Consider the following 22,325-nt stretch of genomic DNA (forward strand, 5'->3'; position numbering starts at 1 on the left):
TTAGTTCTTTGTATTTCATTTATCAGAGTTTTATACTTTTTCTTGTATATATTTTGTAAGATTTGTACTTAAGTACTTCATTTGGGGGGAGATACTAATGTAAATAATATTGATTTTCATTTCAAATTCCATTTATTTGGAGAGTGATTGAATTTTGTATATTAACTTAGTACCTACAACCTTGCTATAATCCTTTGTTAATTCCAGGATGGTTTTTTTGCTGATTCTTTTGGGTTTTCTACATACACAATAATGTTATCTGTGAACAAAGACACTTTTATTTCTTCCTTCCCAAAACAGTACATCTTTTATTTCCTTTTCCTTGCTGCATTAGTTATAACTTCCAATACTATGTTGAAAAGCAGTGGTGAGAGAGAACATCATTGCATTGTTCCTGATCACAGCAGGAAAGCTTTGAGTTTCTCATCATTATGCAGGCTGTTAGCTGTAGGTTTTCTTGTAGATGTACTTTATCAGGTTGATGAAGTACCCTCACATTCCTAGTTTGCTGCAAGTTTTTATCATAAATGGGTTTTGGGTTTTGTCAGATGCCTTTTCTGCATCCTTTGATATGATCATGTGGTTTTTCTTCTTTAGCCTACTAATGCGATGGATTATATTGATTTTTGAATTTCAACCAACCTTGCATGCCAGGATAAACCCCACTTGGTCATGGTGTATAATTCCTTTTATACATTGATTCCATTTGCTAATATTTTGTTGAGAATTTTTGCATGTATAGTTCATGAGAGATATAGTTTTCTTATATCATTGCCTGGTTTTGGTACCAAAAGAATATTGGCCTCACAGAGTGATTTATGAACTATCCCCTCTGCTTTTATCTTCTAGAAGAGATTGTAGAGAACTGGTATAATTTCTTCCTTAAATGTTTAATGGAATTCACCAGTGAACTCATCTTGGCCTCATGCTTTCTGTTTTAGAACATTAATATCATTTATTTCATAGATATAGGCCTATTAAGATAGTCTATTTCTTCTTGTGTGGGTTTTGGCAGGTCATATCTTTCAAGGAATTGGTCTGTTTCATCAAGGTTATCAAATTTGTGGGCCTAGAACCATTCTTAATATTATTTTATTATCCTTTCCTTGTGCATAGGATCTGTAGTAATGTCTCCTGATGTTAGACAGTAATGTTTCTAATATTAGAAATTCGTGGGGTTTTTTTTCATGGTCTGGCTAAAGGCTTGTAAATCTTACTGATTTCTTCAAAGAGCCAGCTCTTTGTTTTGTTGATTTTGTTTATTGGTTTATTTTCAATTTCATTGGTTTCTACACTGATTTTTATTTTTCTTCTGCTTATTTTGGATTTGCTTTCTTTTTCTAGTTGCCTAAAGTAAAAGCTTAAATTATTGATTCTAGTTCTTTGCTCTTTCTTAATATTTGCATTCAATGCTATAAATTTCCTTCTAAGCCCTGCTTTCACTACATCCCACACACTTTGATGTTTATTTTCATTTACATTTAGTTCAAAATATTCTTACATTTCTCTTGAGGTTTCTTCTTTGATCCACGTGTTATTTAGAAGCATGTTGTTTAATCTCCAAATATTTGGGGATTTTCCAGCTATCTTTGTTATTGATTTTTCACTGTTATTTAATTCTACTGAGGTCTTAGAATAAACATTGTATGATTTCTATTCTTTTAAGTTTGTTAAGGTGTGGAGAGGGATTACAGATGGCGGCATGAGAGGTGAGACAGAGGCTTCCTCCTAAAACCGCATATAATACAAAAATATAATTAATACAACTAATCTTGAAAGGGCAACAGGAAAGAGGACTGCCCCAGACTGCATACACCTGGAGAAAAGAGCAGACCTCACGGAACAGGGTAACGTACCAAAGCTGTGGCTCCGCAGGACCCGGGTCCCTCCCCCACCCCAGCTCACTGGCAGGAGGAAGAGAAACGGAGCGGGGAAGGAGTGGAAGGCTTGGGACTGCTGAATACTTAACTCCAATGAGCTGCTCTAGAAGCACAAACCTACATTTCATGGTGCTTGCATGGTACTCTCGTGATTAGGGGGTTGGAAAGCTAAGACAGGCAGAATTCTTGGAGAGACTGAGATTCCAGCCACTTGTGGAAAGCAGGGACCCATATCCAGCTGCTCTGGGACAAAAGAAAGGCGGGCAATCTGAGAGACTTACTAACAGCAAGAGGACTGCTAAAGGGGCAAGGATTGCACAGAGCTTACTGCTCAGGAGAAAGGACAGGAAGACAAAATTGTCCAGGTGCAGGTTGGAAGCTTTCATGATCTTCAGGCACTCCAACTCCCTGGCTGGTTACACAGCTCCAAGGACCCCCTCTGTGATATGCAGCTTACTGCGCCTTTCTCCCTGCCAGCCCCACCTGGCTCGCAAACCGGCAAATCCTACCCTGGCCTTAGGCCAGCCAGAGGGAAGATCTGTCTATGGAAACTACAAACGCAAGGCATAGAGGCATGTACCTGTGTGCTCGGTCCACTGGTTCAGGCAGTGGAGACAGGCATAATAGCAGCTGGGATGCAAGAAACAGCTCTTTCCTCCTCTCAGGCATAAGCACCACTCCCCTGCAGCCCCCAACATTGCTTCAGGGGCTGAGGAGCTCCAGAGAGTAGAGCTTCTGGGCACTAGAGGGCGCCATATACAAATATGAAATGCTAAAGGAACATGGTTCAAAGTAAAATTATTAATACAACTACTGAGAAAGATTTAAATGACACAGACCTCATGAATCTTCTTGAAAGGGAGTTCAAAATAAAAATCATTAACATGATCATGGAGGTACACAAAGATATTCAAGAACTCAGGAATGAATTCCAGTCAGAGATCCAATCGTTGAAGAGCACAATGGAGGGTATAAAAAGCAGATTAGATATGGTGAGGGGGCGATAAATGAAATAGAAACTAGAGAAGAGGAATACAAAGAAGCTGAGGCACAGAGAGAAAAAAGGATCTCTAAGAATGGAAGAATATTGAGAGAACTGTGTGACCAATCCAACTGGAACAATATTCGCATTAAAGGGGTACCAGAAAAAGAAGAGAGAAAACGGAATAGAAAGTGTCTTTGAGGAGGTAATTGCTGAAAACTTCCCCAACATGGGGAAGGAGATAGTCTCTCAGGCCATGGAGATGCACAGATCTCCCAACACAATGGACCCAAGGAAGACAACACCAAGACATAAAGTAATTAAAATGGGAAAGATCAAGGATAAGGACAGGCTATTAAAAGCAGCCAGAGGCAGAAATAAGATCCCATACAAAGGAAAGCCCATCAGGCTAACATCAGACTTCTCAGCAGAAACCTTACAGGCCAGAAGGCAGTGGCATGATATATTTAAAGCAATGAAGCAGAAGGGCCTGGAATCAAGATTACTTTATCTGGCAAGATTATCATTCAAATTTGAAGGAGGGATTAAACAATTTCCAGATAAGCAAAACTGAGAGAATTCACCTCCCAGAAACCATCTCTCCAGTGTATTTTGGAGGGACTGCTATTGATGGAAGTGGTTCTAAGGTTAAATAGCTGTCACCAGAGGTAATAAAACACAGTAAAGAAAGTAGAACAGCTAATTACTAAGCAAAGGCAAAATTAAATTAACTATTCCCAAAGTTAATCAGGGGACAGACAAAGAGTATAGAATATGATACCTAATATATAAAGAATGGAGGAGGAAGAAAAAAGAGGAGAAAAAAAAAGAACCTTTAGATTGTGTTTGTAATAGCATATTAAGTGAGTTAAGTTAGACTCTTAGATAGTAAGGAAGTTAACCTTGAACCTTTGGTAACCACGAATCTAAAGCCTGCAATGGCAATAAGTACATACCTATCGATAATCACCCTAAATGTAAATGGACTGAATGCACCTATCAAAAGACATAGAGTCACTGAATGGATAAAAAAGCAAGACCCAACTATATGCTGCCTACAAGAGACTCACTTCAAACCCAAGGACATACACAGACTGAAAGTGAAGGGATGGAAAAAGACATTTCGTGCAACTAATAGGGAGAAAAAAGCAGGAGTTGCAGTACTTGTTTGTATCAGACAAAATAGACTTCAAAACAAAGAAAGTCACAAGAGACAATGGACATTACATAATGATAAAAGGGTCAATCCAAGAAGAAGATATAACCGTTATAAATATCTATGCACCCAACACAGGATCACCTACATATGTGAAACAAATACTAACAGAATTACAAGGGGAAATAGAATGCAATGCATTCATTCTAGGAGACTTCAACACTCCACTAACTCTGAAGGACAGATCAACCAGACAGAAAATAAGTAAGGAAACAGAGGCACTGAACAACACATTAGAACAGATAGACCTAACAGACATCTACAGAACTCTACACCCAAACACAGCAGAATACACATTCTTCTCAAGTGCACATAGAACATTTTCAAGAACAGATCATATTATTAGGCCACAAAAAGAGCCTCAGTAAATTCAAAAAGATTGAAATTGTACCAACCAGTTTCTCGGACCACAAAGGTATGAAACTGGAAATTAATTACACAAAGAAAATGAAAAATCCCACAAACACATGGAGGCTTCACAACACGCGCCTAAATAACCAATGGATCAAGGACCAAATAAAAACAGAGATCAAGCAATATATGGAGACAAAGGACAACAATAATTCAACACAGCAAAATCTGTGGGACACAGCAAAGGCTGTGTTAAAAGGAAAGTATATTGCAATACAGGCCTACCTCAGGAAAGAAGAACAATCTTATATGAACAGTCTAAACTCACAATTAATGAAACTAGAAAAAGAAGAACAAAGGAGGCCCAAAGTCAGTAGAAGGAGGGACATAATAAAGATAGGAGCAGAAATAAACAAAATCAAGAAGAATAAAACAATAGGAAGAATCAATGAAAGCAAGAGCTGGTTCTTCGAGAAAATGAACAAAATAGAAAACCTCTAACCAGACTTATTAAGAAAAAAAGAGAGTCTACTCACATAAACAGAATCAGAAATGAGAAAGGAAAAATCACTATGGAAACCACAGAAATACAAAGATTTATTAGAGAATACTATGAAAAATTATATGCTAACAAACTGGATAACCTAGAAAAAATGGACAACTTTCTAGAAAAATACAACCTTACAAGGCTGACTCAGAAAGAAAAAGAAAATCTGAACACAACAATTACCAGCAATGAAACTGAACTGGTAATAAAAAACTACCTAAGAAAAAAACACCTGTACCAGATGGTTTCACTGCTGAATTTTATCAAACATTTAGTGAAGACCTAATACCCATTCTTCTTAACGTTTTCCAAAGAGTAGAAAAAGAGGGAATACTTTCAAACTCATTCTATGAGGCCAGAATCACTCTAATACTAAAACCAGGCAACGACACCACAAAAAAAGAAAATTACAGACCAATATCCCTGATGAACATAGATGCAAAAATACTCAACAAAATATTAGCAAACTGAATTCAAAAATACATTTAAAAAATCATCCATTATGATCAAGTAGGATTTATTCCTGGGATGCAAGGATGGTACAGCATTCGAAGCTCCATCAACATCATCCACCACATCAACAAAAAGAAGGACAAAAATCACATGATCATGTCCATAGATGCTGAAAAAGCATCTGAGAAAATTCAACATCCATTCATGATAAAAACTCTCAACAAAATGGGTATAGAGGGCAAGTACCTCAATATAATAAAGGCCATATATGACAAACCCACAGCCAACATTACACTTAACAGTGAGAAGCTGAAAGCTTTTCCTTTAAGATCAGGAACAAGACAGAGATGCCCACTCTCCCCACTTCTATTCAACATAGTACTGGAGGTCCTAGCCATGGCAATCAGACAACACAAAGAAAAAAAGGTCATCCAGATTGGTAAGGAAGAAGTTAAACTGTCACTTTTTGCAGATGACATGATATTGTACATAAAAAACCCTAAAGAATCCACTCCAAAACTACTAGATCTAATATCTGAATTCAGCAAAGTTGCAGGATACAAAATTAATATACAGAAATCTGTGACATTCCTATACACTAACAATGAACTATCAGAGACAGAAATCAGGAAAACAATTCCATTCACAGTTGCATCAAAATGAATAAAATACCTAGGAATAAACCTAACCAAGGAAGTGAAATACCTATACTCTGAAAACTACAAGACACTCATGAGAGAAATTAAAGAAGATACCAATCAATGGAAATACATCCCATGCTCGTGGATAGGAAGAATTAATATTGTCAAAATGGCCATTCTGCCTAAAGCAATCTACAGATTCAATGCAATCCCTATCAAAATACCAACAGCATTCTTCAACGAATTAGAGAAAATCATTCTAAAATTCATATGGAACCATAAAAGACCCCAAATAGCCAAAGCAATCCTGAGATTGCCAGCTGGTGTTGGCAAAACTGGACAGCTATATGCAAGAGAATGAAACTGGATTATTGTCTAACCCCACACACAAAAAGTAAACTTGAAGTGGATCAAAGACCTGAATGTAAGACATGAAACCATAAAACTCTTAGAAGACAACATAGGCAAAAATCTCCTGAATATAAACATGAGCAACTTCTTCCTGAACGCATCTCCTCAGGCAAGGGAAACAAAGCAAAAATGAACTCATGGGACTACATCAAACTAAAAAGTTCCTGTATGGCAAAGGACACCATCAACAGAACAAAAAGGCATCCTACAGTATTGGAGAATATATTTGTAAATGACATATCCGACAAGGGGTTAAAATCCAAAATATATAATGAACTTACAAGCCTCAACACCCAAAAAGCAAATAACCCAATTAATGAATGGGCATAGGATATGAAGAGACAGTTCTCCAAAGAAGAAATTCAAATGGCCAACAGACACATGAAAAGATACTCCACATCACTAATCATCAGGGAAATGCAAATTAAAACCACAATGAGATATCACCTCACACCAGTTAGGATGGCCAGCATCGAAAAGATGAACAACAAATTCTGGAGCGGATGCGGAGAAAGGGGAACCGTCCTACACTGCTGCTGGGAATGTAAGCTAGTTCAACGATTGTGGAAAGCAATGTGGCGGTTTCCAAAGAACTAAAAATAGCAATACCATTTGACCCGGGAATCCCACTCCTTGGAATTTACCCAAAGAATACAACTTCTCAAATTCAAAAAGACATATGGACCCCTATGTTTACTGCAGCACTTTTTACAACAGCCAAGATGTGGATGCAACCTAAGTTTCCATCAGTGGATGAATGGATAAAGAAGATGTGGTACATATACACAATGGAATACTATTCAGCCATAAGAAAGAAAGAAATCCTACTATTTGCAACAACATGGATGGAGGTGGAGGACATTATGCTCAGTGAAATAAGCCAGGCAGAGAAAGACAAGTGCCAAATGATTTCCCTCATTTGCGGAGTATCACAATGAAGCAAAACTGAAGGAACAAAATAGCAGCAGACTCAGAGACTCCAGGAAAGAACTAGTGGTTACCAAAGGGGAGGGTGGGTGGGGAGGGAGGGAGAAGGGGATTGAGGGGTATTATGTTTAGTACACATGGTGTGGGGGATCATGGGAAGAACAGTGTAGCACAGAGAAGGCACATAGTAGATCTGTGGCATCTTACTACACTGATGGACAGTGACTGCTTTGGGATATGGGTAGAGGCTTGAATTGGGTAAATACAGTAACTACATTGTTTTTCATGTGAAACCTTCATAAGAGTGTATATCAATAATAACTTCATAAAAATATTTTTTAATTTGTCAAGGTGTGTTTTATAGCTCAGAATGTCTAATTTGGTGAATGTTCCATGAGCTTGAGAATATGTAATCTGCTGTTCTTGTATGAAGTAGTCTATAGATGCCAACTACATTCCATTGATTGACAGTACTTTCGGGGCTCAAATATGTCCTTACTGATTTTCTCCCTGCTGTATCTGCCCATTTCTGACAGAGGTGAATAAGTCTCCAATTATAATCGTGGATTCATCTATTTCTCTTTGTAGTTTAATCAGTGTTTGCTTCACGTACCTTGACACATTATTAGGTGCATACACAAAGGTGTATCTTTTGGGCCTATTGACCCCTTTACCATTATGTAATCTCATATTCATGATCACTTCCCTTACTCTGAAGTCTGTCTGAAATTAGCATAACTACTTCTGAATTCTTTTGATTAATGTTAGTATATCTTTCTCCATCCCTTTACTTTTAATCTATATGTGTCTTTATATTTAAAGTGGGTTTCTTGTAGACAACTTATTGTTAGGATCTTGTTTTTTAGATCCACTCTGACAACTTTTTTCTTTGGTGGTTTTAGACCATTGACAATTAAAGTGGTTGTTGATGTAGCTGGATTAATATGTACCATATTTGTTACTGCTTTCTGTTTATTGTCCTCATTCTTTGTTCCTTTTTTTATCTTCCACACTTTTTCTACCTTTTTTAGTTTTAATTGAGCATTTATCTGATTCCACTTTCTCTCCTTTCTAAGCACATCAATTATACTTTCTTTTTACTTTTAGTGGTTGCCCTAGAGGATGCACTATACATTTACAACTAATCCAAGCCGTCTTTCAAATAATACTACACCACTTCTCTGAGCTTCCTGGATCTATGGTTTGGTGTCTCAGATTACTCTGGGAACATTCTCAATCATTATTGTTCCAAATATTGCTTCCTTTTTTAAATTCTTTTTCTTCTGGTATTCCTATTATTCCAATGTTACATCTTTTGTAGCTGTTCCACAGTTCTTTGACACTGTTTTGTCTTTTGCTTTTCAGTTTTGCAAGTATCTATTAATCATATACTCAAGCTCAGAGATTTGTTCTTCAGCTATGTCCATTCTACTCAGTGCATCAAAGGAATTCTTCTTTTCTCTTAAAAAGCATTTCTTTAGGATTTCATTTTTATTCTTTCCTAGATTTTCCATCTTTCCACTTACATTACCCATCTGTCTTTGTAGGTTGCCTCATTTTTCCATTAAAGTCCTTTACATATTAAACATAGTATTTTTTAATTTCTGGTCTGATAATTACAACTTTCCTGCCACAACTGACTGGTTCTAATGCCTGTTTGGTCTCTTCAAACTGTATTTTTTGCTTTTCAGTATGCCGTTATTGAAAAGTAGATATTATGTATTGGTTTAAAAAACTGCAATTAATAAGTATTTAGAAGTAATGTAAGGGCAGGAAAGTATTCCATAGTTCTGTAATTAGATCTTAGTCATTTGATGAGCCTCTGCCCCTGTACTTTGCCAGTGCTACTCAGTTTCCCCCACCTCCTTAGATGGGAAAGGATGGCTAGAGGGAGCTGGAGCTGAGTATTTTCTTTTCTCTAGGTAGGTTAGGCTCTGGTAAAATAGTTTATCCTAAGGGTAGGCCGTTTTAAGAACAAAATGCGCTGACATACTTCAAAATGATTATTTTCCTGCTCCCAATGCTAGAAGTACAAGGAAATTTTTCTCCACTACTTAACATAAGGGGTTGGAGAGCTCCTGGAGGTAAAACTCACAAAAGTGCAGTGTCCCTTTCTGACGTGCCCCTCCAGAGTTTTTAACTCTCAGACTTATCCACACTGGGCCTCCAGCAATTTGTCAATTACAATTCAGAAATTCCTAACCCAGAACTGATTCCCATGGATTCTGCTCCAGTTAAGTTGTGATTCCCTGCATCGATAACTTTGGCGGTAGCAGTTTGCCCTCTGAAGTTACAACTCTGATGGATCTAAAAAGAGCTGGTTGATTTTTTCCAGTTTGTTCAGCTTTTTACTTGTTAGGATGGATGACTTCTAAGTTCCTTACATACTGAATAGGAAACAAGAGCTCCTGACACCATTCATTATGATGAGAAGTTAGCCGCTGATCATTCCCAGTATGCAGTGAGTAATTTTTCCCTTATTGCTTTTAAGTTTTATGCTTGGCTTTCAACAGTTTTACTATGATGTATCTCGGTATAAATCTTTGTGTTTATCCTATTTGGAATTCTTTGAGTTTCTTGGATATGTATATTAATATTTTGGGTATCCTGAATATCTCCTAAATATGTCTACATCCTAATTCCTGGAACCTATGAGTCTGTTACCTTATTTATATGATAAAAGAAACTTTGCAGGTGTGATTAAATTAAGGATCTTGAGATGGGGAGATTATCTTGCATTATCTGGGTAGGCTCAATATAATCCCAAGAGTCTTCATAAGAGGGAGAGGGGGGGTTGAATCCGAGTGGATCTGATAACAGGAATAAAGGCTGAAGTAATTTAAGGAAGGGACCCTGAGCCAATTAATGCTGCTAACCTGTAGAAGTTGGAAAAGGGAAATAAGCCAATTCTCCTCTAGCACCTCCAAAAGAATTTAGCCCTGCTGACACCTTAATTTTAGGAATTCTGACTTCCAGAACTGTAAGATAATAACTTTGTGGGCTTTTTAACTATTGCATTTGTGGTAACTTACTGCAACAGCAATAAGAAACTAATGAAATATTTTTCATCAAATTTGGAAATTTGGGGACATTATTCAAGTATTTTTTTTTTTGCTTCATAATCTCCCCTTTTTCTGGGATGCTCAATATTGGTGTACTTCTCCCACAGATTTCTGAGGCACTGTTATCTTCAACTTTTGATCTCTGTTTTTCAGATTGGATCATTTCTATTGATCTTTTTCAAGTTTACTGATCCCTCTGCCATCTCAAATCCACTGTTGAGTCTCTCTAAAGAATTTTTAATTTCAGTTACTGTACTTTCCAACTCCAGAGTTTCTACTTGGTTCTCTTCTAGATGCTCTATTTATTGAGGTGTCTTTATCTATTTGTAGAGACAGTGTCATCATATCTTCCTTTAATTCTCCAAATGTGGTTTCCTTTAGTTCTTTGAACATATTTATAAGAGCTGTTTTGAAGTCTTTGTCTGCTAAGTCCAACACCTTGGCGAACTCAGAGACAGCTTCTACTGACTGCTCTTTTTCCACTGGGTGAGTCACACTTTCCTGTTTCTTCATGCCTTGTAATTATTTTTGTTGAAAATTTGCCATTTGGCATGTAACACTGTAGCAACTCCAGACTATGATTTTTCCCTCTAGAGATTGGTACAGTTGCTGGGTTTTTTAATTTGTTCAATAACTTACATGTACTAAACCTATGGATTTAGTCTCATCCACAGTATGTGGCCACAAATGCCTCTGCTCAGTTCTTTTTTCTTATTTTTATTTTTATGCTTTGATACTTACTGGGGTAAATGCTGTATCTAAACAACTCAGTGATCAACCAATTATATGTCACAGTTTATGCCTAAACCCCTCAAATAAGTAGAGCTTCCACCCTTGTCAGATGGCTCTGTGTGTTGTAAGGGAAGCACATTTAAAGTTCAGTCAATTTTCAAGTCTCCCTCAGCTTTTACTTTCTATCAGGCCCTCTCATATCCCTCTGTATGTACACACAGTCATCCAGACATGTGTGGGAATTTATCAAGCTTGTCTATGGCTGTCCCACCTTACAGGATTTGTCAAATTTCTACTAATCTACAGATCCAATGCTTCTCCAATTAGGGCCACAACCTGAGACTAGCAAACCTGCTGGCCTTCCCCACGCATTTGCCATTAAGATCACTACCCTTACCAATAAAGCTGCTGGCATGGCTTTTTGTTTTTATTACGGTATCACTGATATACACTCTTATGAAGGTTTCACAAAACAAACAATATGGTTACTACATTCACCCTTGTTATCAAATCCACCACTTTACCCCATTGCAGTCACTGTCCATTAGGGTAGTAAGATGCCACAGAGTCACAACTTGTCTTCTCTGTGCTACACTGTCTTCCCCGTGACCCCACAAACAACATGAGCACTAATGATGATACCCCACAATCCCCTTCTCCTTCCCTCCCAACCCATCTCCCCTCACACCCCCTCACCCCTCCACTTTGGTAACCACTAGTCTCTTCTTGGAGTCTCTGAGTCTGCTGCTATTTTGTTCCTTCCGTTTTGTTTTGTTGTCATACTCCACAGATGAGGGAAATCATTTGGTATTTCTCTTTGTCCGCCTGACTTATTTCACTGAGCACAATACCCTCTAGCTCCATCCATGTTGTTGCAAATGGTAGGATTTGTTTCTTATGGCTGAATAGCATGCCACTGTGTATATATACCACATCTTCTTTATCCATTCATCTGCTGATGGACACTTAGGCTGTTTCCATATCTTGGCTATTATAACTAGTGCTGAGATAAACATAGGGGTGCATATGTCTTTTTGAATCTGAGAAGCTGTTTTCTTTGGGTAAATTCCTAGGAGTGGAAATCCCAGGTCAAATGGTATTTCTATTTTTAGCTTTTTGAGGAACCTCCATATTGCTTACCACAGTGGTTGAACTAGTTTACATTCCAACCACAGTGTAGAAGGGTTCCCCTTTCTCCACATCCTCACCAGCATTTGTTGCTCCTAGTCTTATTGATGTTGGCCATCCTAACTGGTGTGAGGTGATATCTCATTGTGGTTTTAATTTGCATTTCCCTGATACTTAGCGATGTGGAGCACCTTTCCATGTGCCTGTTGGCCATCTGAATTTCTTCTTTGAAGAAGTGTCTGCTCATATCCTCTGCTCATTTTTTAATTGGGTTATTTGCTTTTTGGGTGTTGAGGCGTGAGCTTTATATATTTTGTGTGACCTTTATATATTTTGGATGTTACCCCCTTGTCTGATATGTCATTTACAAATATATCCTCCCATACTGTAAAATTCCTTTTTATTCTGCTGATGGTGTCCTTTGCTGTACAGAAACTTTTTAGTGTGATGTAATCCCATTTGTTCATTTTTGCTCGTTTCCCTTGCCTGGGGAGATACGTTCATGAAGAAGTTGCTCATGTTTATGTCCAAGAGATTTTTGCCTATGTTTTTTTCTAAGTGCTTTATGGTTTCATGACTTAAACTCAGGTCTCTGATGCATTTTGAGTTTACTTTCGTGTATGGGGTTAGACAATAATCCAGTTTCATTCTCTTGCATATAGCTGTCCAGTTTTGCCAACACTAGCTGTTGAAGAGGCTGTCTTTTCCCCACTGTATGTCTACGGTTCCTTTATCGTATATTAATTGACATATATGCTGGGGTTAGTATCTGGACTTTCTATTGTGTTCCACTGGTCTGTGGGTCTATTCTTGTGCTAGTACCAAATTGTCTTGATTACTGTGGCTTTGTAGTAGAGCTTGAAGTTGGGGAGCATAATCCCCCCCCGCTTTATTCTTCCTTCTCAGGATTGCTTTGGCTATTTGGGGTCTTTTATGGTTCCATATGAATTTTAGAATGATTTTCTCTAGTTCATTGAAGAATGCTGTTGGTATTTTGATAGGGATTGCATTGAATCTGTAGATTGCTTTAGGCAGGATGGCCATTTTGACAATATTAATTCTTCCTATCCATGAGCACAGGATGTGTTTCCATTGATTGGTATCTTCTTTAATTTCTCTCATGAATGTCTTGTTTTCAGGGTGTATGTCTTTCACATCCTTGGTTAATTCATTGCTAATTATTTTATTCTTTTTGATGCAATTGTTAATGGAATTGTTAGTTTATCATTGGTATATAGGAATGCAACAGATTTCTGCGTATTGATTTTGTACCTGACAACTTTGCTGAATTCAGTTATTAGTTCTAGTAGTTTTTGCAGTGGATTCTTTAGAGTTTTTGTCTTATGTACAATATCATGTCATCTGCAAACAGTGACAGTTTAACTTCTTCCTTACAAATCTGGATGCCTTTTATTTCTTGGTGTTGTTTGATTGCCGTGGCTAGGACCTCCAGAACTCTGTTGAACAAAAGCGGGGAGAGTGAGCATCCTTGTCTTTTTCCGGGTCTTAAAGGAAATGCTTTCAGCTTCTCGCTCTTAAGTGCGATGTTGGCTGTGGGTTTGTCATATATCCCCTTTATTATGGTGAGGTACTTGCCCTCTATACCCATTTTGTTGAGAGTTTTTATCATGAATGGATGTTGAATTTTCTCAAATGCTTTTTCAGCATCTATGGAGATGATCATGTGGTTTTTGTCCTTCTTTTTGTTGATGTGGTGGATGATATTGATTGATTTGCCAATATTGTACCATCCTTGCAACCCTGGAATCACTCTTGGTCATGATGAGTGATCTTTTTGATGTATTTTTTAATTTGGTTTGCTAATATTTTGTTGAGGATTTTTGCCTCTATGTTCATCAGGGATATTGGTTTATTTTTTTCTTTTTGTGGTGCTTTGTCTGGTTTTGTATTAGAGTGATGCTGGCCTCATAGAATGAGTTTGGAAGTATTCCCTCCTCTTCTACTTTTGGGATACTTTAAGAAGTATGGGTATTTGCTCTTCTTTAAGTGTTTGATAAAAGTCACCCATGAAGCCATCTGGACCAGGGGTTCAGTTTCTCAGGTAGTGTTTTGATTACCAGTTCAATTTCATTGCTGGTAATTGGCCTGTTCAGATTTTCTGTTTCTTCCTGGGTCAGTCTTGAAAGGTTGTATTTTTCTAGAAAGTTGTCCATTTTTTCTAGGTTGTCTGCTATATTGGCATATAATTTTTCATAGTATTCTCTGGTAATTCTTTCTATTTCTTTGGTGTCCATTGTAATCATTCCTTTTTCATTTCTGATTCTGTGTGTACACTCTCTTTTTTTCTTGATAAGTCTGGTTAGGGGTTTATCTATTTCATTTATTTTCTCAAGGAACCAGCTCCTGGTTTCCTTGGTTCTTTCTATTGTTTTATTCTTCTTGGTTTTTATTTATTTCTACTCTCATCTTTATTATGTCCCTCCTTCTACTGACTTTAGGCATCATTTGTTCTTGTTCTAGTTTCATTAATTGTGAGTTTAGTCTGTTCATTTGGGATTGTTCTTGTTTCTCGAGGGAAGCCTGTTTTCTGTGTACTTCCCTCTTAGAACTGCCTTCACTGCATCACAGAGGTTTTGGGTTGTTGAGTTGTTTTCATTTGTCTCCATGTATTGCTTGATCTCTGTTTTTATTTGGTCATTGATCCACTGATTATTTAGAAGCATGTTGTTTAGCCTCCATATGTTTGTATGCTTGTTTTCTTTGTGTAATTTATTTCTAGTTTCATACCTTTGTGGTCTGAGAAGCTGCTTGATAGAATTTCACTCTTTTAAAATTTACTGAGGCTCTTTTTGTGGCCTAGTATGTAATTTATTCTGGAAAACATTCCATGTATACTTGAGAATATGTATTCTGCTGCTTTTGGGTGGAATGTTGTGTAGATATCTCTTAGGTCCATCTGTTCTAATGTATTGTTTGGTGCCTCTGTCTCCTTACTTTCTGTCTGGTTGACCTATTGGTATGTGTGGTGTGTTAAGGTCTCCTTAAAAGAATGCGTTGTGGTCTATTTTCCCCTTTAATTCTGTTATTATTTGCTTTACATATTTATATGCTCCTATATGGGGTGCATAGGTATTTATAATGGTTATATCCTTTTGTTGGACTGATCCCTTTATCATTATGTAATGTCCTTCTTTGTCTCTGTTTACTTTCTGTTTTGAAATCTATTTGTCTGATATAAGTACTGCTCTCCCTGCATTTTCCCCCCTATTATTTGCATGGAGTATCTTTTTCCATCCCTTTATCTTTAGTCTGTGTATGTTTTGGCATCTGAGTCTTGCAAACAGCATATAGATGGGTCTTGTTTTTTTATCCATTCTGCCACTCTATGACTCTTGATTGGTGCATTCAGTCCATTTACATTAAAGTGATTACTGATAGGTATGTACTTACTGCCATTTTATTGTTTTCTGGCTGTTTCCTATAGCTTCTCTCTGTTCCTTTCTTCCTTTCTTATACTCATTATTATCAATGGTTTTATTTAGTGTTGTTATTGGATTTCTTTTCTTTTCAGTTTATTTTCATGTGCATGGGTATTTATTGTAGGCTTTAGTTTTGTGATTACCAAAGGTGCAAGGATAGCCTCCTTACTATATAATAGTCTATCTTAAATTGCTTATTATTGTATTTCAAACACAATATAAAGGTACCTTTTTCCTTCTTTTTCTTCCTCATTTTTTTACACTAGATGTCACAATCTGCACTTTTTGTGTATCCCTTGACTGATTTTGTGTATAGTTGATTTTGCTTCTTTTATTTTGTTTTAATTGTCTACTTACTTGGTAATTAGTTTGTCTGCTACCTTTACTGTGGGTTTATTTTCACTGGTGAAAGCTATTTAGCCTTAGGGTCATTTCCATCTACAGGTGGACAGAGTAGATATTTTAACTAGGTTTTCAGATTCCAATGTCCACACTCTTAACTCTTAAGTGCATCAAGAAGAATAGGAGATATGTTAAAAAATAAATTAAAAAGTAATCCTTTAACACTCATGAGAGAAATTAAAGAATATACCAATAAATGGAAACACAGCCCATGCCCATGGATAGGAAGAAATAATATTGTCAAAATGGCCATCCTGCCTAAAGCAATCTACAGATTCAATGCAATCCCTATCAAAACACTAACAGCATTCTTCAATGAACTAGAGAAAATCGTTCTAAAATTCATATGGAACCATAAAAGACCCCAAATAGCCAAAGCAATCCTGAGAAGGAAGAATAAAGCCAGGAGGATTACGCTCCCTGACTTCAAAATCTACTACAAAGCCACAGTAATCAAGACAATTTGGTATTGGTACAAGAACAGACCCATAAACCAATGAAACAGACTAGAAAGCTGAGATATTAACCCCAGCATATATGGTTAATTAATATACGATAAAGGAGCCATGGATATACAATGGGCAAATGACAGCCTCTTCAACAGCTGGTGTTGGCAAAACTGGACAGCTACATGCAAGAGAATGAAACTGGATTACTGTCTAACCTCATACACAAAAGTAAACTCAAAATAGATCAAAGACCTGAATGTAAGTCGTGAAACCATAAAACACTTAGAAGAAAACATAAGCAAAAATCTCTTGGACATAAACATGTGCAACTTTTTCCTGAACACATCTCCTCAAGCAAGGGAAACAAAAGCAAAAATGAACAAATCAGACTACATCATACTAAAAAGCTTCTGTACAGCAAAGGACACCATCAGCAGAACAAAAAGGCATCCTACAGTATGGGAGAATATATTTGTAAATGACATATCAGACAAGGGGTTAACATCCAAAATATATAAAGAACTCACATGCCTCAACACCCAAAAAGCAAATAACCCGATTAAAAAATGGGCGGAGGATATGAACAGACACTTCTCCAAAGAAGAAATTCAGATGGCCAACAGGCACATGAAAAGATGCTCCACATCGCTAATCACCAGGGAAACGCAAATTAGAACCACAATGAGATATCACCTCATACCATTTAGGATGGCCAACACAGAAAGAGTAGGAACAAATGCTGGTGAGGATGCAGAGAAAGGGGAACCCTCCTACACTGCTGGTGGGAATGTAAAATAGTTCAACCATTGTGGAAAGCAGTATGGAGGTTCCTCAAAAATCTAAAAATAGAAATACCATTTGACCCAGGAATTCCACCCCTAGGAATTTACCCTAAGAATGCAGCAGCCCAGATTCAAAAAGACATATGCATCTCTATGTTTATTGCAGCATTATTTACAATAGCCAAGAAATGGAAGCAACCTAAATGTCCATCAGTAGATGAATGGATAAAGAAGAGGTGGTACATATACACAATGGAGTATTATTCAGTCATAAGAAGAAAACAAATCCTACCATTTGCAAGAACATGGATGGAGCTAAAGGGTATTATGCTCAGTGAAATAAACCAGGCAGAGAAAGACAAGTACCAAATGATTTCACTCATCTGTGGAGCATAAGAACAAAGCAAAAACTGAAGGAACAAAACAGGCATGTACCACAACCATAATTAATAATTAGTCTGTAATACTCTACTTTCTGTCTATCTCCCTTGCTATACTTAGAAGCAATTTGAAAACAGGGTCTGTGTCTATTTTGGCCATAAGTGTATTCCTGACACCTAGCACATTGCTGGTACAGAGTAGGTGTTCAATAGTATGTGTTAAATGAAGGAATGAATGGCACACATCAATAAGCACTAGCCTTGGGAGTGACATGAAATTAGCTTTGCCCTGACTAGTTCTGTGCCTCTGAATAAATTTCTTATCATCTCTGAGCCCACTTTTCCCTCTAAAAATGATAATAATTGTTCCTACTTTACAGGGTTATTTTAAGAATTGAATAATTCCATATAATGCTTAGCACAGTGCCTCGCACATAACTAGCCCTCAATTAATATTAACTATTATTATTCTTAAAGAATGGAGAAAAAGGAGGAGGGTGTATGGTACAGAAGGCACATTATCATGTTCTTGACTAGGGCACAAACATAGCTGTATTTATGCAAACAGATAGTAGCAATCTGAATAAAACAAATATTGTAAGTATACTATGGAATATGTTAGCTATAAAAGCCCTGAAAGAGATTGTGGATAAAACTAAAGTTCCTGGGGCCAGGATTCTCACCTGGCCCTGGTTGGCTAGCTCACTACACATGTGGGTAATACATTGCTATTAACTCTATATAAAAGAGCTCTGCCCAGTGCTCTGGGCAACATGGTGGCAGGGCTGCAAGGCTGCAGGAGAGCAGAGCAGAGGCTGGAGTGGTGGCAGCACCAAGCACAGAGGCCCAGAGGACGGCTGTGCAGACAGAGGGGCCCAGAGGCAGAGACTGGCTTGCTGCATGCAGACTCGCTCTGAGTGGATGGGATTTTAGTGATTGATCTGCCACCGTGGAAATAAAGTTGGGTATAATGCTTTCACCCCAAGAACATTCTCCTGTCATTTCTTTGGTCACATTGAATCCATAGAGGGAACTTGCCCGGGGCTGAAACCCATTGGCAAGACAGATTCATTTATAAAACCAAGAAATCTTTTTAGATGTGACGTGATAAAGCATTTACATGGCTTGCATGACACTGACTCTTGTGTAGTCTTAGGTTCTTTCACAGCAAAGCACATCAGAAATCCATTACATCAGGGCAGCAGGATTCAAAACCTGGGCTTCAAAAGAGGACTCAGTCCAGCTGTGCTGACCTTGGCCTAGGACAGGCAGATAAAACAGGCTTTTGCCTTTAAGCCCACAACTTCCCTTGCCTCCCAGTAGGAAATTCCACACCTTAATGAGAAAATGTCCCTCACTCTAGTGTTCTCCAGCATCCCAGGGTCACCCTGAACCCCCTTTCTGGTGCATTCTACATTACCCAATACACCCCCCTTTACTTGTTTTTCTCCACTCTTAGATTTTCCAACTTTGGACACATCATTTAATTTCCCCAAGTCTCAAAATCTGTAAAAATGGAACTAAAATAGTACTTCCCTCTTAGCTAAACACAACAGTATATACCTTATATTTTCACATGGTAATTGATGTTTTAGTGTTTCTACCAGATCCCTAATCAACCTACAACCCAGAAAAAAATTACAACAAAGATTCTTCCCAGTAGTGTAATTTTTGTCCAGATCTATGTTTTCTACAATAAAAGAAACTACCACCGAGCCCATTAGCAAATGTACTGGAATAAAACATATGATCCCAAAGAAGCTTCAAATGTCATGCAGGAAAATAATTCAACAAATTAGGTGGTCCTGTTTTCTAAAAAAGACTAATTCTGCAAAATACAATTTACATATATCCTTTTTAAAAATACGTTCCTTCAAAGTAAGCCCTGTCAAACCACATAAACTTCAGTAACTGTCAATCTGGAAGCCTCACCACGTTGCTTTTGGGGACTGCAGAATGCCATCCCAGGGAATCCCAGCAAGGTCCTCAGCCTTACTGGTCACCCCTGGCCAAGGCCAAGTCATGAAGGCCTACCCCTTCCTCCCATCTCCATTCCCTCCCATCATAAACCACAGGAGAAATAAAACCATCATCTTAGAAAAAAGTTGGGGGACCTCTATATGTTGGTAAGCATGGCAAGGCTCCATATTACTTTTTAAATACAACTTCTAAACAAGGACCTCTTCAAAGGCAACCCTTGTACTAGAATGAGTAGCAGAGGTCTAGTTCTAAAAGCCTGCCTCCCCTACTTATTCGCTGTGGGCAATCTCAGTGGCTGAAAACACAGTGATACACTCACTGTACTCTCGTGGTGGGGGTGGGGAGAGAGACAGCTACAGCAGCCATTCTGGTGGGTGCTTGAAAAAGTTGGCTCCCCTCCCTATCCTTCTGAAAAATTGTATTATTTTTGCTAATTCTCTCTCTGAATCTTTTTTTCACCTGCCACTTTTCTAAAAAATTACTTCCTCTTTGTTTTCCCCCATACACACTGCAAGAGGCCAAAAGCTCTTCCTGGCAATTCCATTAAGAGGATCAAGTATTATGCTGACTAAACATGTAAGTTTATGAAGACCAGAAGTTACTTCAAAAGTAACTTTTCAACTCTCAAATACCAAAAGGAACTGAAAAGGTACCATTTGTTGAGTACCTCCCACGCGCCATGTCATTTATGCAACACAACAACCTCTTGCGTGGGCCTATTACTCCCAAAGTTACAGCTGAGGACGCAGGCGCTAAGAGTTTAAGGCCCACAGTCGCACCCCCAGTTCGAGCGACAGCGCGAGGCCGGGAGGATCAGTTATCTACGGCAGCCACTCCCGGGGATGCCCCCCAATCAGTATTCCCCCGCCTTCTGAGAAACGGACTCTGCCCTGCTAGTCATCCTACCCCTCTAACAGGCTAAGGAACCACCGTCTCCTGTGCCTGAGCCGCGGTCACGCCACCCGCCCACGCGGCGGGGCCCCTGCGCGTGGCGCACAGCGGGAGGTGACCAGGCCCCAGACGACAGCACTCACGCCGCCCTCTGCGAGGGGTGGGCGGGCCGGCCGACTCGCTAAGCCCATTGTCAGCCGCGCAAACCGAGACTCAGACCTCGGCGGAGGCGCGGGCTGCCCAATGACAAAACGCCAGAACCGGGCCTCCAGTTTAGGTGCCCGAGCCGTCCTCCTTCAGAGCTGGGGGCCGCGGCCTCCGCTTGGCCCCCACACCGGGTCCGCTCCCCTCACCCCGGCGGAGAAGGCACCGGATGCGGGACACGCTCGCGTGACCCCACCCTGGGAGGGACCTACGCCCCCCGCCACTGAGCTCCTTCTTCCCCGGCCCTACCTGGTTGCCGCGGCGACCATGGCCAATCAGCTTCTTTCTCCCGCCTCGGAAGTGACGTACTCCGCTAACGCAGCCCGTGCGGTTCTGTCAACCTCAGCCTTTAGGCTGCGCATGCGTGCCGGATGTCCATCCCTCCGGGAGAAAGTAGGATGGCCAAGGCCTAGAGGTCTGAGTGGCGTCTTCTTTCGCAAGCGCCTCCCTCCATCCTCCCGCGGGAAATTCGGAAGGTCGTAGTTTGGGTTCCGTGCACTCTGGGTGGCGGAGCTGGGGAGACGGAAAGAGTGAAGTCAGGGGATATATGCTACAGTGATCAAGACTTATGAAGAGTTATAATTTTAAAATTGTTATGTTGGCAGAGATTTAAAAATCAGTAGGAAAGAAGAGTGAGACCAGAAACAGACCCAGAAGTATGTAGTCACATTTTTTTCCACGAAGGAGCTACTATAATAGGAAAGTTATTTTCAGTAAATAGTGCTAGATCAATTCAGTGTCTATGGGGCATAATAAACCTTGTTCTCTAGTACATAACAAAAATTCAATTCAAGATGGATTGTAAACCTAATGTGAAAGGTACAACTCTAGAAAATAACGGCAGGATACCGTGACAATTTGTTAGGCAGAAGAATAGATATGAGTGGGGTAGAGAGAGAATAAGGCCAGTAAAGCCCACTAAAAGGGACTCAAAGAGTTAACCGGTTAAAACCGCAGAGCCAGGAAAGACAGAGTTAATGAGTTAATCAGATGAAACTCCAAAGGCCAGAAGTAACATGAAATGTCCAAATATTCCCCAGATAAAAGTATCCAAGCACAGCCCATGTCTTCATGTGTCAATTAGATCATGCCATTGTAAGATTTACTTTAGCCTGCTAAAAGGCCTAGCTTATTCTTTAACTTAACCTATATGCTGTTTTTTTCCTCCTCCAGCTGCTAATCAAGTAATTTGCAACCTGGACAGGAGACAAGCATAATGATTAATTTAGCAAATAAGTCCAGATATAAACAACATAGTAAATACAGGAAAGATTCCATCTTAGAGCTATGATTGCATTTTAAAACCCAGGAAGTTAAGAAGTAAGATTCTTAACATATTCTTCAGCAAACAGACAATAACTCAACCCACCTTGGGGGCAAGGCAGGCAGTCTTGATTGATATGTTCCCAGAGGGAAGCTGCTATTCTGGAGAGGAACCAGATCAGTAAATTTATTGTATTAATCTTG

General features: G+C 38.9%; 1 protein-coding gene across 1 annotated transcript in view; it reads right to left on the reverse strand.

Moving 5' to 3' along the window:
* DHRS7B (dehydrogenase/reductase 7B) overlaps positions 1–21,199 on the reverse strand; it is a 63,312-nt gene extending 42,113 nt beyond the window's left edge. The window contains exon 1 of the mRNA XM_036888160.2: positions 21,108–21,199. Within this exon, the coding sequence (XP_036744055.2) occupies positions 21,108–21,127 (20 nt within the window). The 5' untranslated portion in view covers positions 21,128–21,199. The remainder of the gene's footprint in view (positions 1–21,107) is intronic.
* Positions 21,200–22,325: the final 1,126 nt, after the last annotated feature.

Source organism: Manis pentadactyla, chromosome 4, assembly GCF_030020395.1.
Source record: "Manis pentadactyla isolate mManPen7 chromosome 4, mManPen7.hap1, whole genome shotgun sequence".
In the NCBI taxonomy this organism is placed as follows: domain Eukaryota; kingdom Metazoa; phylum Chordata; class Mammalia; order Pholidota; family Manidae; genus Manis; species Manis pentadactyla.